The sequence below is a fragment of the Lethenteron reissneri genome, chromosome 18 (genome assembly GCF_015708825.2).
Source record: "Lethenteron reissneri isolate LAM-NWPU_2019-01 chromosome 18, ASM1570882v1, whole genome shotgun sequence".
Lineage (NCBI taxonomy): Eukaryota > Metazoa > Chordata > Hyperoartia > Petromyzontiformes > Petromyzontidae > Lethenteron > Lethenteron reissneri.
The window spans coordinates 2,171,915-2,189,074 of record NC_083796.1 but is presented as its reverse complement, the minus strand read 5'-3'; the positions used below and the strand labels follow the sequence as shown (position 1 = coordinate 2,189,074).

Below are 17,160 nucleotides of genomic sequence, written 5' to 3'. Positions count from 1 at the left end.
AAACCCTGTCTTTGTGTAAACTCTGTGTGTGTAAACTCTGTGTGTGTGTAAACTCTGTGTGTGTGTGTAAACCCTGTGTGTGTGTAAACTCTGTGTGTGTGTAAATGCACGTGGCGTGCTCGCTGAGTCAACACCCGCACCTCACTCAGGCTGCGCTGGGCGTGTGGTGCCGTCCATAACAGGCGGTGGTGAGATGTTAACAACCTCGCCCGGTATACATGCAGTCATCCAGCAATGGATTGAACAAATGCCTAAATCCAACTACCGTTTAATTCCCGTAAAATCGCCGTGATTTTGCCCAATCTTGTTCATATCTCACAAGCTCAGCTGATTTAAGCCTGGTCAGTACGCAGTTAAAACTACAAAACTACTGTATTTTTATTTCACCAGGTAAGGCCCACTGAACTATACTCTATAGCTCTTTTTCAGAAGCGACCTGGCCACAAATGATAGCTGAATGAAGTGGCTTATCACGTGGAAATGTACAGCAGTCAAATACTCTAAACGCGTGATGTTGATTCTAAATATGGAGGGAAAAACCGGAGGACCGGGAGAAAAATCCAGGCTACCACGGGGGAAAGAGAGAGACACCGCAAACTTCAAATATACAGCAGCAGGCGTCAGGGTCGGCATCGGACCCACGACCTCCTGTATACCAGGCGAGGTAGTAAACATCTCCTAGCCACCACGGCCCCCCCCCCCCCCATTCCCCCCAGTTGGATAGGGAGGCTGCATGGGAATAACCAAGGTGGGTGACTTGGCTCTACCAATATTTCAGTGAAACGTCAGATTCGTGAATCCACGTGTATGGGTGGGGGTGCGTTTGAGTGCCCCCCCCCCCCTCTGGGGATGCATGCTGGGCGTTCTCTCTGGGTTCTCAGATTTCATTCCACGAGCAGCCAATTTTTATTATTTTTTTAACCCCCCAACGCATTAATTAAAATCGGTCAAACATCCCAAATTAGCCTGGGCCTTCTCGAAACAATAAGGTTTTGAGATGCACACTTCCCTGGGTAAATAGTGGGGTGTTCCTAATGTATCTCTGTTGTTGATACACAGTCTGTGTGTGTGTGTTGTGTACCGGGCGGAGCGGAGCGAGGGGTGGGTGGCGCAGCGGTTAGCGCACTGCACGGCGAACCCAGCGACCCGAGTTCGATTCCCGCTCAAGGCCACAGACTCCAGTGACCATTCTCTCTGAACCGGTCCCGGGCCTCCGCAAGGCCGACTCAGCCTCAAATGAGTCACAGTGCGTGGTGCGGTGTGTAAAGATCGCCAACTATTGGAACAAAAGCTGCCAGGTGTGTTCGCTGGTGACCCCCCACCCCTTGTGTGCCCTGCCCCGGCCTTCACAGGTGCTGCTACTCGCTATTAACAGCACTTGCCCCGACAGTCTGTTCAGGCTACACGGGCGGAGGTGGGGATCTTTGTCTCTGTTGTGCAAGGGTAAACATTGATTTAAGTGGCCGTGGTTTTTTGTGTGAATATATATTGCATTAGTGTCAACCCACGAGTCCGTGTGTTCGTTTTCTCTGGTTCCCTCTCGCTCAAAGCCCCACGGCTGTCTGATATTTAAACACAGACCCCACCGAATTTGCAGCAAGACCCCGGTGAAAACGATTGACTCCTGAGACTAAATTGAGACTCTCGTGGAAATATAAAAACCAAAACTCTCGTCGCCACGAACACTAATTACAATGGATAAACGTGGCCGCAATGTCGACCTTTATACTATGAGTCAAATTAGTTGGACCACATGTACCTTAGCTAAATACCAGTGTTCATTACTGAGCACATCGTATACCGTGTAGGCATGTACAGTATATACTCAATGTGTATATCTATAACTAACAATACTGCATCTCTTTGCCCTGTATATATACACTTAACCATAATGTGAACATTATAACAGTTTAAATCGAGTCCCGTCAGCTGCTGCCGAGGCCCCAGGTAACCCTGTGGCGCCTCCCCCTCGCACCTTGACCCCACACGCGCGCGCGACCCTCTCAACGCGCACGCGCGCGCGACCCTCTGAGGACACGAGAAGAAGATGATAATAATAATAACAATGTCGACCTGTAATGCACCCCCGTGCGGCGTTAACAAGGCTGTAGGGGCAAGCGCTGTTCGCAAGCAGCGCCTACGAAGGCCGGCACGGCACACGAGGGCGCGTGGGCGGTCAGCACCATCACGCCCGCCCGGCCGAATTTTGTCTCCCCCAGTGGCGATGTTATTTTTCACACACCGCATCGGGTTGTCATTTGAGGCCGAGTCGATCTAAGGGGAGGCCCAGGGACCGGTTCAGATAATCGTCGCCGGTGTTTGGCGGCCGTGAGCGGGAATCGAACTCGGGCCGGCGGGTTCGTGGCGCCGGCGTAGCGCGCTCACCGCTGCACCACCGCTCCCCACCATGCACAACCATTGTCACCACCACCACTGTCACCACTGTCACCACCACCACCAGCGCACACTATCCAGCTCGCTCTCACAGCCAGGTCTAACAGTGGGCCAAACGTCGTGGACACGCGTCGCGATGATTGCAGCCAATCCGCTGCTTTCCACACCGATGTGTCCAGGGTTGTTAAACCGTAACTTCACCACGCTGGTCTGTGTGGAGTTTGGTTTGTAAAGTGGGGGGGGGGGGGGGGGGGGGTTTCGGGGCGGGCGTGTTGGGGGGGGGGGGTCAGGACCGGTTCAGATCTCGCTCGCCACTCAACGTCAACCCGCGTTCGTCTCGGCCAGGAATTGAACTTAGGGATTGCCAGGTTGATATGACTGGTACCTGTGAGATCCCAATCTCCCCCCTCCCTATTTTTGAATCCTTATCCAGAGCTGTTCACCCCTCGATCACAGCACAGGGCCCAATGTCAAACTTAAAACTGCGTGCGGTGAATTTGTAGCGCCTATATTATATTACAAAGTACATTCGAGATCAGGGTGGTCCAGTTAAAAACTATTTACAAACTAAACTATTTTTTATGTCACCAGGTAAGGCCCACCTTGTAAAGGAGCCCAAGTGGGAGGCTCAGGATCTTATTGCCGTCCAAAGGAACCGCCTCCGACTCTCGACAACAAAGACCCCCCGTGTAGCCTTAACAGGCTGTAGGGGCAAGTGCTGTTAGCGAGCACCAATGAAGGCCGCAACGGTACACGAGGGGGTGGGGTGGCCAGCACCACGCCCGACCGTCTTTGTCTGCTGTGACAATGTTTACACACCGCACCAGGTACAGGCTAAGTCGACCTAGGGGAGGCCCAGGACCGGTTCAGATAATCGTCATTGGTGTTGGCCGTGAGCGGGAATCGAACCTGGGTCGCCAGGTTCATAGCGCAGCGTAGCGCTAACCGCTACACCACCGCTCCCCACGGTGGCCAACACACACATCGATACACACACCGATTCTCGCGCGCTCGATATACATTCACACTCAAGGCGGCTCTTGACCGATCTGATCGCTATTGATCGCTTAGCCCGAACGCTGCTGATCCTTGAATACAGAGTCCACTAGTCAGGGCACCAACACGCAGGGCGTAGTCGTCGTCGCTTTAAGCCACCGTCACCTTAGCCAGGGAGACCTGGGGTCGGCCAGACTGAACTATATATATATCGATTTAAAGCTTTCGTGACTACAGGGATTCATATTATTGGTCCTTTCGGTAAAGTCACGTAGAAGGGGAATAGTAAAATAATAAAAATAAAGCATAATAAAATAAAATCCTCACGACGTTTCGGCCACAAAGCAAGCAGCCGTCCTCAGGTGAAGAAACAGAGCTGTCGGAAAGACAGCGTCCTCTTTCTCTTCTTTACCGAAAGAACCATGAATATATATTTAGTTTTCTACCAGGTAAGGCCCACTGAGCTATGCTGAGTAATGATGATAGCTGATGATGAGTGATAATGATGAGTGATGGTGAGTGATGAGTGATTAGTGATGAGTGAAGATGATGAGTGATGATGATGATGAGTGATGATGATGAGTGATGATGATGATGAGTGATAATGATGATGAGTGATGGTGAGTGATGAGTGATTAGTGATGAATGAAGATGTTGAGTGATGATGAGTGAAGATGATTATGATGAGTGACGGTGATGATGAGTGATGATGATTATGAGTGATGATGATGAGTGATGATGAGTGATGATGATGATGAGTGATGATGATGATGATGATGATAATATGATGATGAGTGATGATGATGATGAGTGATTATGATGATGAGATGAGTGATGATGATGATGATGAGTGAATGATGTTATGAGTGATGATGATGTGAGTGATGATGATGATGATGATGAGTGATGATGATGATGAGTGATGATGAGTGATGATGATGATGAGTGATGATGAGTGATGATGATGATGAGTGATAATGATGATGATGAGTGATGTGATGATGAGTGATGATGATGAGGATGAGTGATGATGATGATGATGAGTGATGATGATGATGAGTGATGATGATGACTGAGTATGATGATGAGTGATGATGATGGTGATGATGATGATGAGTGATGATGATGATGATGTGATGATGATGATAGTGATGATGATTGAGGAGTGATAATGATGATGATGAGGATGATGAGTATGAGTGATGATGATATGATGAGTGATTGATGATTGATGATGATGAGTGATGATGATGATGAGTGATGATGTGATGAAGTGATGATGGATGAGTGATGATGATGTGAAGATGATGATGATGAGTGATGAGGAGAGATGATGATGATGATGAGAGTGATAATGATGAGTGATGATGAGTGATGATGATGATGATGAGTGATAATGATGATGATGAGAGGATGATAATGATGAGTGATGATGATGATGATGAGTGATATGATGATGATGGTGATGATAGAGTGATGAGTGATGATGATGAGTGATGATGATGATGATGATGATGAGTGATAATGATGATGAGGAGATGATGATGAGTGATAATGAGTGATGATGAGTGATGATGAGATGATGAGTGATAATGATGATGAGATGATGATGAGTGGATAATGATGAGGGTGATGATGATGATGAGTGATAATGATGATGATGGTGATGAGATGGATGATGAGTGATATGATGAGAGGATGATGAGATGATGATGATGGAGGATAATGATGATGATGATGATGATGATGATGATGATGATGAGTGATGATGAGATGAGTGAAGATGAGTGATGATAATGAGTGATGATGAGTGATGATGATGATGAGTGATGATGAGTGAATGATGATGATGAGTGATGATGATGATGATGAGTGATGATGATGAGTGATGATGATGATGAGTGATGATGAGTGATGATGATGATGAGTGATGATGATGATGAGTGATGATGATGATGATGAGTGATGATGATGATGATGATGATGATGAGTGATGATGATGATGAGTGATGATGATGATGAGTGATGATGATGATGAGTGATGATGAGTGATGATGATGAGTGATGATGATGATGATGAGGATGATGATGATGATGATGATGATGATGATGATGATGAGTGATGATGATGATGAGTGATGATGATGATGAGTGATGATGATGATGAGTGATGATGATGATGATGAGTGATGATGATGATGATGATGATGATGATGATGATGAGTGATGATGATGATGAGTGATGATGATGATGATGATGAGTGATGATGAGGATGATGAGTGATGATGATGATGAGTGATGATGATGATGAGTGATGATGATGATGAGTGATGATGAGTGATGATGATGATGAGTGATGATTGATGATGAGTGATGATGAGATGGATGATGATGATGATGAGTGATGATATGATGATTGTGATGTATGAGTGATGATGATGAGTGATGAGTGCTGATGATGATGAGTGATAATGATGATGATGAGTGATGATGATGATGATGATGAGTGATAATGATGATGATGGATGATGATGATGATGATGATGAGTGATAATGATGATGATGGATGATGATGTGATAATGATGATGATAGTGATATGATGAAGTGATAGATGATGATGAGTGATGATGATGATGATGGATGATGAGTGATAATGATGAGTGATGATGAGTGATGATGATGATGATGATGATGAGTGATAAGGATGATGATGAATGAGGATGATGATGAGTGATGATGAGTGATGATGATTGATGATGATGATGAGTGATGATGATGATGAGTGATAATGATGAGTGATTGATGAGTGATGATGATGAGTGATGATGATGAGTGATAATGATGAGGAGTGAGTGATGATGGATGATGAGATGATGAGGATATGATGATGAGTGATGATGATGAGTGAATGATGATGATGAGTGATGATGATGCTGAGTGATGATGAGTGTGATGATGAGTGATGATGATGATGAGTGATGATGATGATGATGATGATGAGTGATAATGATGATGATGAGTGATGATGATGATGATGAGTGATGATGATGAGTGATAATGATGATGATGAGTGATGATGATGATGAGTGATGATGATGATGATGAGTGATGATGAGTGATGATGATGAGTGATAATGATGATGATGAGTGATGATGATGATGAGTGATGATGATGATGAGTGATGATGATGATGATGATCAGTGATGATGATGAGTTATGAAGATGATGATGAGTGATGATGATGATGAGTGATGATGATAAGTGATGATCAGTGATGATGAGTGATGATGATCAGTGACGATGATGATGAGTGATGATGATGATGAGTGATGATGATGATCAGTGATGATGATCAGTGATGATGATGATGATGATGATGAGTGATGATGATGATGATGATGATGAGTGATGTGAGATGTATGAGTGATGATGATGATGAGTGATGATGATGATGAGTGATGATGATGATGAGTGATGATGATGATGAGTGATGATGATGATGATGAGTGATGATGATGATGATGAGTGATGATAATGATGAGTGATGATGATGAGTGATGATGAGTGATGATGATGATGATGATGAGTGATAATGATGATGATGATGATGATGATGATGATGATGAGGTGATAATGATGAGTGATGAGGAGTGATGATTATGATGATGAGTGATAATGATGATGATGAGTGATGATGAGTGATAAGTGATGAGTGATGATGATGAGGATGAGTGATAATGATGATGATGAGTGATGATGAGTGATGATGAGTGATAATGATGAGTGATGATGAGTGATGATGATGATGATGATGAGTGATAATGATGATGAGATGTGATGATGATGATGAGTGGATGAGTGATGGATGAGTGTGATGATGATGAGTGATGAGTGAGTGATGAGTGATATGATGATGATGATGAGTGATCATGATGATGATGAGTGATGATGATGATGAGTGATGATGATGAGTGATAATGATGATGATGAGTGATGATGATGATGAGTGATGATGAGTGATGATGATGATGAGTGATGATGATGATGATGATGAGTGATGATGATGATGATGAGTGATGATGATGAGTGATAATGATGATTGATGAGTGATGATGATGATGATGAGTGATGATGATGAGTGATAATGATGATGATGAGTGATGATGATGATGAGTGATGATGATGATGATGAGTGATGATGAGTGATGATGATGAGTGATAATGATGATGATGAGTGATGATGATGATGAGTGATGATGATGATGAGTGATGATGATGATGATCAGTGATGATGATGAGTTATGAAGATCATGATGAGTGATGATGATGATGAGTGATGATGATAAGTGATGATCAGTGATGATGAGTGATGATGATCAGTGATGATGATGATGAGTGATGATGATGATGAGTGATGATGATGATCAGTGATGATGATCAGTGATGATGATGAGTGATGATGAGTGATGATCAGTGATGATGATGAGTGATGATGATGATGACTTACCGACCGACACACAGCACGACTCAAAATCGGTCACCTCGACAATCCCAGCAGCGACGAACGAGACGTCCAGCCGCCAACCAAAAATAAATAACTCTAGACAATATATAACTCTCTATATATATAGGATTGACGTTATTTTTTTGCATGGCGCGCGAGTCACCGCCGTTGCAATCGTGAATAATTCATGCTGATAGAGTGTGCAGGATACTTCTCAAACGGCATTGATTTTTTAATTCAAACCGCGTTGAGCAGCGTGCACTTACGCGTGGCTCTCTTGTTGCTGTTGTCGCTGCGTAAAGCTTTTAAGAAGACCGGCAAATCCATAAAGAGTGCGTTTTACCATCTTTGCGTGGCATTTTGTCTCTCTCTCGACAAACGTCCAATTGCTTCAGCATCGCCCTACGCGCTCGTGTGTGTGCGTGTGTGTCCTTCACTCACCATTGCCTTGCCTGGATTTCGCTCTGACAATCCTCCACGCTCATCCAAAATAACAACAAAGAAACAAAAAACCTCCCGATACAAATCTTCCCTCTTTTTGGGGTGGGGGAGGGGGGGGGGGTCTTGAAGGAGAACGAAAAAAATACAAAATGAACCTCTCTCGCTCTCTCGCAGTGGCGCGCCGACACGACGCGTCGGCGAACCCCACCACGCCCTGCGACCCGAAACGACGAAACGAGAAACAAATACATTTACAAGCCACCGGAAGGGAAAAAACGAATTCTCGCAAAGTAGTCAAGTCTGCTCCGGTGGGGGTGGGTGTGGGGGGTGGGGGGTTTAAGTCGATTTTGCGAAATCTCCCCCAGAACCCCCGCCCGTGACCTCTGACCGCCGCCACCACCCGGGCTGACAGAGCTCCATGGGACCACGATTTATTACCGAGTTCCACTTTGACCGGCGCTCTGCGCTCCACCCCATTCGGCCTGGGCCGGTGTTGGGCTCGCGTGGGTAGGCGGGGGCGGGGGGGGTTAAATGTACCTTTCATTTGCCTTCTCGCACTCGGTTCAGAGTGAGTGAGGGCACCTCAAATGTCCCTCTCCTCTCGACTCGTCTCTAGGGCGCCGCGCGTCATTCGGTCTCGGGCCCCAGATTCGTCGGCGTCGGCATCAGCGGCGGCGGCGTTCTGGAGCGTCGAGATGTCGCGGGATAGACTATGACCTGTTTCAAAACTATAAACTATTTTCACTTTTTTTTTTAACCAGTTAAGGCCCCGCTGAGCTAAGCAGCGCTCTCTTTTTTTTAATCTTTTTCCGGAAGCGACCTGGGCCACACGTGGTAGGCTAACGAAGTGGCTATCGTGTGCGAATTTATAGCAGCCATATACCATGAACGCGTGACGATTCCACACGTGGTAGGCTAACGAAGTGGCTATCGTGTGCGAATTTATAGCAGCCATATACCATGAACGCGTGACGATTCCACACGTGGTAGGCTAACGAAGTGGCTATCGTGTGCGAATTTATAGCAGCCATATACCATGAACGCGTGACGATTCCACACGTGGTAGGCTAACGAAGTGGCTATCGTGTGCGAATTTATAGCAGCCATATACCATGAACGCGTGACGATTCCACACGTGGTAGGCTAACGAAGTGGCTATCGTGTGCGAATTTATAGCAGCCATATACCATGAACGCGTGACGATTCCACACGTGGTAGGCTAACGAAGTGGCTATCGTGTGCGAATTTATAGCAGCCATATACCATGAACGCGTGACGATTCCACACGTGGTAGGCTAACGAAGTGGCTATCGTGTGCGAATTTATAGCAGCCATATACCATGAACGCGTGACGATTCCACACGTGGTAGGCTAACGAAGTGGCTATCGTGTGCGAATTTATAGCAGCCATATACCATGAACGCGTGACGATTCCACACGTGGTAGGCTAACGAAGTGGCTATCGTGTGCGAATTTATAGCAGCCATATACCATGAACGCGTGACGATTCCACACGTGGAGGGGAGAAAATCCACGCGACCACTGGGGAGAGAGAGAGAGAGAAAAACGCAAACTTCAAATATCCACAGGCATCGTCAGGGTCAAAATATAATCCACGACCTCCCGCATACCGGGCGAGATCGTTAACATCTCGCCACCGCGGTTTCCTTTGTTGGCGGAAAAGCAGCAATGGATTCTAGCATCTATCTGTGCGGAGTTGTGGTTGATAAATCCTGTACGTGTTTTTCTTTTCTTCCGCAAGCAGCTTTGCGGAGCCGTGCGTCGTGGCATCTGAACAACTGATTCAACTCCGTATCGTTATAAAATAGGTTTTTGGGTTTAATCTTGTCAATGTATGAATGTGTCGTTAAAACCCGCCACCACCCGACACAGCAAACTAGTAAAGGTTGTCACGTAAACAGAACGTGGCCAATTCGTCACCGGTACAGCACACCGGTGTGTCAGAGAGCCAAGCCACAACATTTATTTACGCGATCTAACCCAAAAACCTCTCTTATGGATGATATTGGTCGTGAAAGTCTGCTACGTGTTAAATCCGTATCACTACTTCACCATCCGCCCCCGTACTCCACGTCCCCCGAACCGCGCGCCGGGGTATCCTCCAGGCCCTCCAGTTTCCTCCCCACGTGGCCAGGCTCTCGTCCACGGAATCGGCAAAAAAAAAACATCTCCCGAGTCCTCCCAACAAAAAAAAATCCACTTTTTGAGACTCGCCCAAGGTCCTCAGTGGGTAAATAATTGACGTGACGATTATTGCGGCGTCTATTGTAAACACACACACACAGCGAGGGGAGTGTCGTGCGTGTTCGCAATGTGACTTTGGGCAGCGAGCAATCCTGGTAACAGTGCAGACAGCGATGGCTCTTGCTACGGATATACTGAAATATAGATTGTGAACTAAAATAAAGTACGGGGGCGGTGAGGGGGTGTGGGAAGTGGAGGGGGGGAGAGAGGATTTTAGCAAAGATTCATCTCGCAAAATAAAAAAGAGTGAAACGACGACAAACGCGAGACGAAACCTCAGCGCCGTCCCACCGCCACCATTCCAACCGAGGCAGTCACCGTCGATCGTCACCACCGCCCCACCACCCCCACCACCCCCACACTCTTCGTCATTCATTCATTCATCCGAGGTCGCTGAGCAGCACGCGATTTTGTTGGGGCGCGGTTCGGGCCCTGCCGGGAACCCGACCTGTGGTGCCCCACGCCGCTTTCTCGGAAACCCGCGCCGGTTGGCAGCAGGTGTGGAAAGCGAACTCACCTTGACTGCTTCCTCCACCTTGGAAAGTCCCTCCCGTCGCTCGGGGCTTCACCACCGTCGTCTCATCATCATCATCACGGTGGCTAGGAGATGTCTGTCACCCCCCCCCGCCCACCCACCCCGCCCTCTATCTCAACAACTAACTTTGGCTCAGTTCTCTTAAGAAACGTGATCGCAAACTCTTCATCGCTTGCGACTTGGAAAACGGCGCCCATTTGTTGCTGCCCGCTTGGCGTTCTGGGTCTTTGGGGGTCCTGCGCTCAGTAACCGTATTTAGCGGTGACAATTTAAACATAAATGTGTCTTATCTCGTACGATTAGTGCCTCATTTCAGCCGAAACGGTCCCAAAACGCTGTTCCGGGAATTATTTTGTCACGCCTTCTAATTTAGATTTCTCTACAACCCCCATTCACTCAACGCGCTTGACACAGCTGAGAAAATGGTGTCAGAGCGGCATGACGTCGTTGACAAGGACAGTGACAGAGGATATCGCAGTGGCTAGGAGATGTTAACTACCTCGCCTGGAATGCAGGAGTTCGTGGCCTCGATCCCCACTCTGACGCCTGCTGCGGTATATTTGGAGTTTGCGTGTCCCTCTCTCATCATCATCACGGTGGCTAGGAGATGTTAACTACATCGCCTGCTTTGCAGGAGGTCGTGGGTTCGATCCCCACTCTGACGCCTGCTGCGGTATATTTGGAGTTTGCGTGTCCCTCTCTCATCATCATCAAGGTGGCTAGGAGATGTTAACTACCTCGCCTGGTATACAGGAGGTCGTGGGTTCGATCCCGACCCTGACGCCTGCTGCTGTATATTTGAAATGTGCGTGTTTCTCTCCCCGTGGTCGCGTGGATTCTTTTTCGGGTCCTCCGGGTTTTCCCTCCACATTCAAAATCAACACCACGCGTTTAGCGTATTTGGCCGCTATACAATTCCACACGCAAAAAGCGACGTCGTTAAAGCTATCATTTGTGGCCAGAGCCTCCATAGCACAGTGGGGCCCTACCTTGATAAAATAAAACAGAGTTCAGTTCGTTTACAGTCGAGCAATAAACGGGGCGGGTGACGCTCCCTGCACACCCTGCAAGCGCGCGGCGCGCGAGGTCCTCGCGACGACGGCACGACCCCGTGAGCAGAGAGCCAGAACGGCGAGTCACAAACACAAACAAATCCCCCAACACGTGGACAGCGCAGAGGCGGAGCGACAGACCGAGCCGAGCCGAGAATTCGATGTTCCCACTGCCACCACCACCACCACCCAGCCCCAGCCAGTCCCCAACCCCGTAGCGGCTACCGACCACGATGTCGGGAAATGTCAGGGGCAGCCCCACGGAGCGCGATTTGTCCCACAGAGAGAGAGAGTTCGGCATCCGGTGCCAAGATATAGCAGCCAATTCGAGTTGGGTTAAAACAAATAATGTGGAAAATGGTCGGGGAAGGGAGGGGGGAGATGCCCCCACCCCCCTGTAATCCGCTATCGCAAGCAAGGAGGCTTTTGTGCGGCATCTAAAACCATTCAAGTAAAATTCCCCACGTGACTTCTGCTGCGGCTGCTGCCTTAGGAGGAGGGAGTGAGCGAGTGGCGGAGGAGCGGTAACCGGATAGTCGGGCGTGGCCACCACCAAAAAAACAAAGACAAAAGACCCCCCCCCCCAGGATAGCTTTAACAGACTGTTGGGGCAAGTGCTGTTAGCGATAGCAACAGCAGCTATGAAGAAGGCCGGCACGGAACACGAGTGGCGTGAGTGGCCAGCACCACCACCAGCACCGCCACCAGCACCACCGCCAGCACAGCCACCAGCACAGCCACCAGCACAGCCACCGCCTGCCAGCTGCCATCGCCCGTCAGCACCTACCCACCCCCCACCTACCTACCCACCCACCTACCTACTCCCCTACCCACCTACCTACCTTCCCACCCACCTACCCACCTACCCACCCAACCAACCACCCACCTACCCACCCACCTACTCACCCACCCACCCACCCAACCAACCACCCACCTACCCACCTACCCCCCTACCCACCCACCTACCCACCCACACAACCACCCACCTACCCACCCACCTACTCACCTACCCACCCACCTACCCATCCAACCACCCCTCGCAGCCGCGACAAACGAGACCACGCCACGGCTTTGTCACTATCAACACTGCATGGATGATTACATCAGCCGCGGTGGGGGGGGGGGGGTAATGAGTTCAAAACGGGTTCCCGGTACCGTTAACCCCGCGGGCGGCTGCCGAACCCCACGGTGAACTTCTCTCCGACTTCTCTCCGACTTCCCTCCTTCCCTTCCCTCCTTCCCTTCCCTCCTTCCCTTCCCTCCTTCCCTTCCCTCCTTCCCTTCCCTCCTTCCCTTCCCTCCTTCCCTTCCCTCGTTCCGCGCGGAGTTCAGCGCGGGCCATCGGGGGTCGCATCGGCCGTCCACGACCCCCCCGGGCTTTGCGCGTTGTTTCACCCCTCGAGACCCGCGGGGGGGGGGAGAGGCCCTAATCATGGCTTTGCCATATGGGACCCGCCGCTATGCACCTCGTCATTAGTTGCTATGCCCACGGTAAAAGCAGCGAGGGCAAACGCGCACACAAAGACAAATATCTCCCACGTAGAGCCTCTAACGGGCTGTCAGGGTTAGCTACGCAGGCAAATGAAACAAAAAAGATACGGGGGGCCAGGCACAGACTCGGAACTATCAGAAATGAGCAGTTGCGGTGAAGTGTTGGCAAGCGCTGTGTCGGTGGTTTTTTTTGGTTTGTGTCTGAAACGTCGAACTTCGCTAGTTGATTCATCCGACACTGAGCGTGTCGTCTCATCCACAACACTGGGATCAACCACCACCACACTGTGGTCAACCACCATCACACTGTGATCAACCACTACCACCACCACCAACACTGTGGTCAACCACCATCACACTGTGATCAACCACTACCACCACCACCAACACTGTGATCAACCACCAACACTGTGATCAACCACCACACTGTGATCAACCACTACCACCACCACCAACACTGTGATCAACCACCACACTGTGATCAACCACTACCACCACCACCAACACTGTGATCAACCACCACACTGTGATCAACCACTACCACTACCACCACACTGTGATCAACCACCATCACACTGTGATCAACCACTACCACCACCACCACACTGTGATCAACCACCATCACACTGGGATCAACCACCACCACCACACTGTGATCAACCACCACCACACTGTGATCAACCACTACCACCACCACCACACTGTGATCAACCACCATCACACTGGGATCAACCACCACCACCACACTGTGATCAACCACCACCACCAACACTGTGATCAACCACCACACTGTGATCAACGAGCACCACGCTGCAGGCCACATCAACACGCACATTCTCACCCACTCATAAACAACAACAAAGGCAAAGATCCCCCAGCCTCGTAGCAGCCTGTTGGGGCAAGTGCTGTCAGCGAGTAGCAGCGCCTGTGAAGGCTGCCGGCACTGCGGCAACACCGCGGGGTGGGGGGGCGAAGCAACCACGCCCGGCCGCGTCTCCTTCTTCGACTCCCGCGTGGCGATGTTTACCGCCCCCATCCCCACCCAGCACCAGGCGCTTATTTGAGGCTGAGTCGACGGCACACACGAGGACGACAAAGATCCTCCCCGTATAGCAGGGACGTGCGGTCAGGGGAGGCAGGGGAGGCAGAGCCTCACCTGTCATACTCCAATGAAAATAGCTGTTACGAAAAGTAAAAAAAAAGAATAATAAAATGAAATAAATGTTAAGATTTTTCCACTGATCTGTGTTATAACTGTCATTTCTGTACGATTCCAATAATTTTTTTAGTCAAAATCGCCAAATTTGAGGAGCTCCGCTGCAAATACAGGAAGAGACGAGAGGTGAGGCAGCGACGAGCTCAGCCTCCCCTCTGATTGCGCAACCCCTCAGTAACTGGATGAAGCGCGGCCAATAAGCGCGTGCCTGTTACTATCTCAGTTTGTCACCAATGTAATATTTGTAGACCCCTTCATTTCATGTCCTCGCCTTCCATACTCCAGGTAACTTATTTCACGTATGTGTATAAAGATATTTAGGTTCGCTGGTCTCGTCATGAAACTGCAATGAAAAAACACCAGGGGAGGCAGCTATCACATCTGCCTCACGGAGGAGGACGTGTCTAACACGCCCCCCTCAGTGAGGACACGCCCCCGTCCGTGAGGCCACGCCCCCTCAGTGTGAATTTGTCTCTGACACTAGAGAGTGCCTCCCCAGCCATTGACCTCACCGCACGTCACTGTCGTATAGCAAGTGCTGTTAGCGAGTAGCACCTATGCACACACACACACGTGAGCGAGCGAGTGAGTAGGCACCCATAACTCAAGGAATTGCTGCTGGCCTGGGTTCTATTTCTCTCCGCACCGGTGACGATGAAGAGCCGTTTCGCGTCTGTAGTCCGGCCTCAAGGTCTCTCCGATCGTCACGCTCCCAGCCAGAACGAGCGGTTCCCACGCGCGGACGTCACTCGCCACCCACGTCACAATGGCCACGGCCGGGAAATCCAACCGTGGCACGTGCCACTGTGTCACAAGAGGGCGATCTGCAGCTCATGTTGCCCCACGCTGTCTCGCCTCGCTGCACGCTGCGCATGAGGACCGCTATCCTGTTACTCAGCCAGTGATTGTAGACATTTTCTTGGCGATTATACCCCCACCACCTCCCCCCCCCTTGTTAAATTTAGTTTCAACCGAGTGTAGTGACATTGAATGAGTCACTGTAGCGCGTGGCGCTGGGAGATTGGTAGACAATGGAATTATGGGTAGCAGCCCGTTCTACCAGTTGGAAACGTGGGCCAAGCCCGGAGCCTTCTGGGGGATCCAGAAGGAGGCGTGGCCGAGGGCGGAGCCTGTCCATGCTGGGGAGAATAAAAGGCAGCTCCGACTCACAGTCGGGGCTGCTGCCATCGGGAGTGGAGCTCGTCATGCTGCTGTCTTTGTGATCTTCGCCTCTTCAAGCTGTGCGTCTGGAAGCATGTTGGCTGTCCCGACCCGGTATGGAGTTCTCCCCGATGGCTGTGAGAGCCGGAATAAACAAAAGGGATAACGCCTCCTACTCGTGTCTCTGAATTAGTACACTACACGAGTAACCCCCCCCCCCCACCCTTTGCCTGAGCCAACGTGGTTGTGAGATATAAATGTATTAATAGCGAAGGCCAATATTTGAACCAACTGTCCATTTTGTGAGGTTATTCTAAACGAGCTAAGTAACTGCAAGCGAATAAAAACTCAAACCGACGACGGACGCTCCGCACGCGTGACGTAATTTGTTCGTGACTGCTGGCTACTCTCTCTGAGACCCGCAGTGTTTTGCGACCAGTGAGTTTAGAGAGGTCCATCTCGGTAAAGTCACGTAAAGTCACCGAAAGAACCAAGAAGATGAATCCCTGCAGTCACGAAAGCTTTAATTCGAAATTTAGAGAGGTCTTTTAACATCGTCCGAGGTTGCCATGTGGATTCACACTTGTATCGCAGTTGTTTCATATTGGCAGATTATTAGGTGATTATTCCACACCTCTCAACCCATTGGCAGTTCACCCGTATCCTTGTACGGGAGAATTGCGTTTTCAGGTCCGTACGGCGTACAGCCGTTTCAATACGGCTGTACGCAGTACGGACTGTTTGTTTGTGTTTCTCCCTTGTGATGGGACTTTTGTAGGATGAACGTTGAGATTTATAAGGGACACGGGGTGACCAATAAGGTCTGAATTGGTCTGTAATAAGGTAGGGCACTGATAAGGGGTTGACAGGTAAGTTATTCACCAATGAATCTCATTTATATAATTTCACATATTTTTGAAAATCACGTCACGTACCCCGCTGGAACTTTGCCACGTAACCCCCCCCCTCCCCAGGCGTCCGCGTATCCCCCAGTTGATAAAGCACTGCACCCACTGTATTGCAACTCTGACACACCTCGGCCGTTCCTTGTTGAGGCCACGGCGGGCTTATCGACGAGCTCGTTGAATCCGGCGCGAGTCGC

General features: G+C 49.3%; 1 protein-coding gene across 4 annotated transcripts in view; it reads right to left on the bottom strand.

Moving 5' to 3' along the window:
* The window catches only part of LOC133343688 (coronin-2B-like), an 80,564-nt gene that overhangs the window by 41,801 nt on the left and 21,603 nt on the right, over positions 1 to 17,160 (bottom strand). The window contains exon 1 of one of the 4 annotated variants that reach the window (XM_061553423.1): positions 9,830 to 9,869. The exons of 1 other annotated variant lie outside the window; for it this stretch is intronic. In XM_061553423.1, the coding sequence (XP_061409407.1) occupies positions 9,830 to 9,832 (3 nt within the window). In that variant the 5' untranslated portion in view covers positions 9,833 to 9,869. Of the gene's footprint in view, positions 1 to 8,338; positions 8,459 to 8,875; positions 9,002 to 9,829; positions 9,870 to 17,160 lie in introns of those variants that run through there. 2 more of the 4 variants (XM_061553426.1, XM_061553424.1) reach the window with 2 other exon arrangements.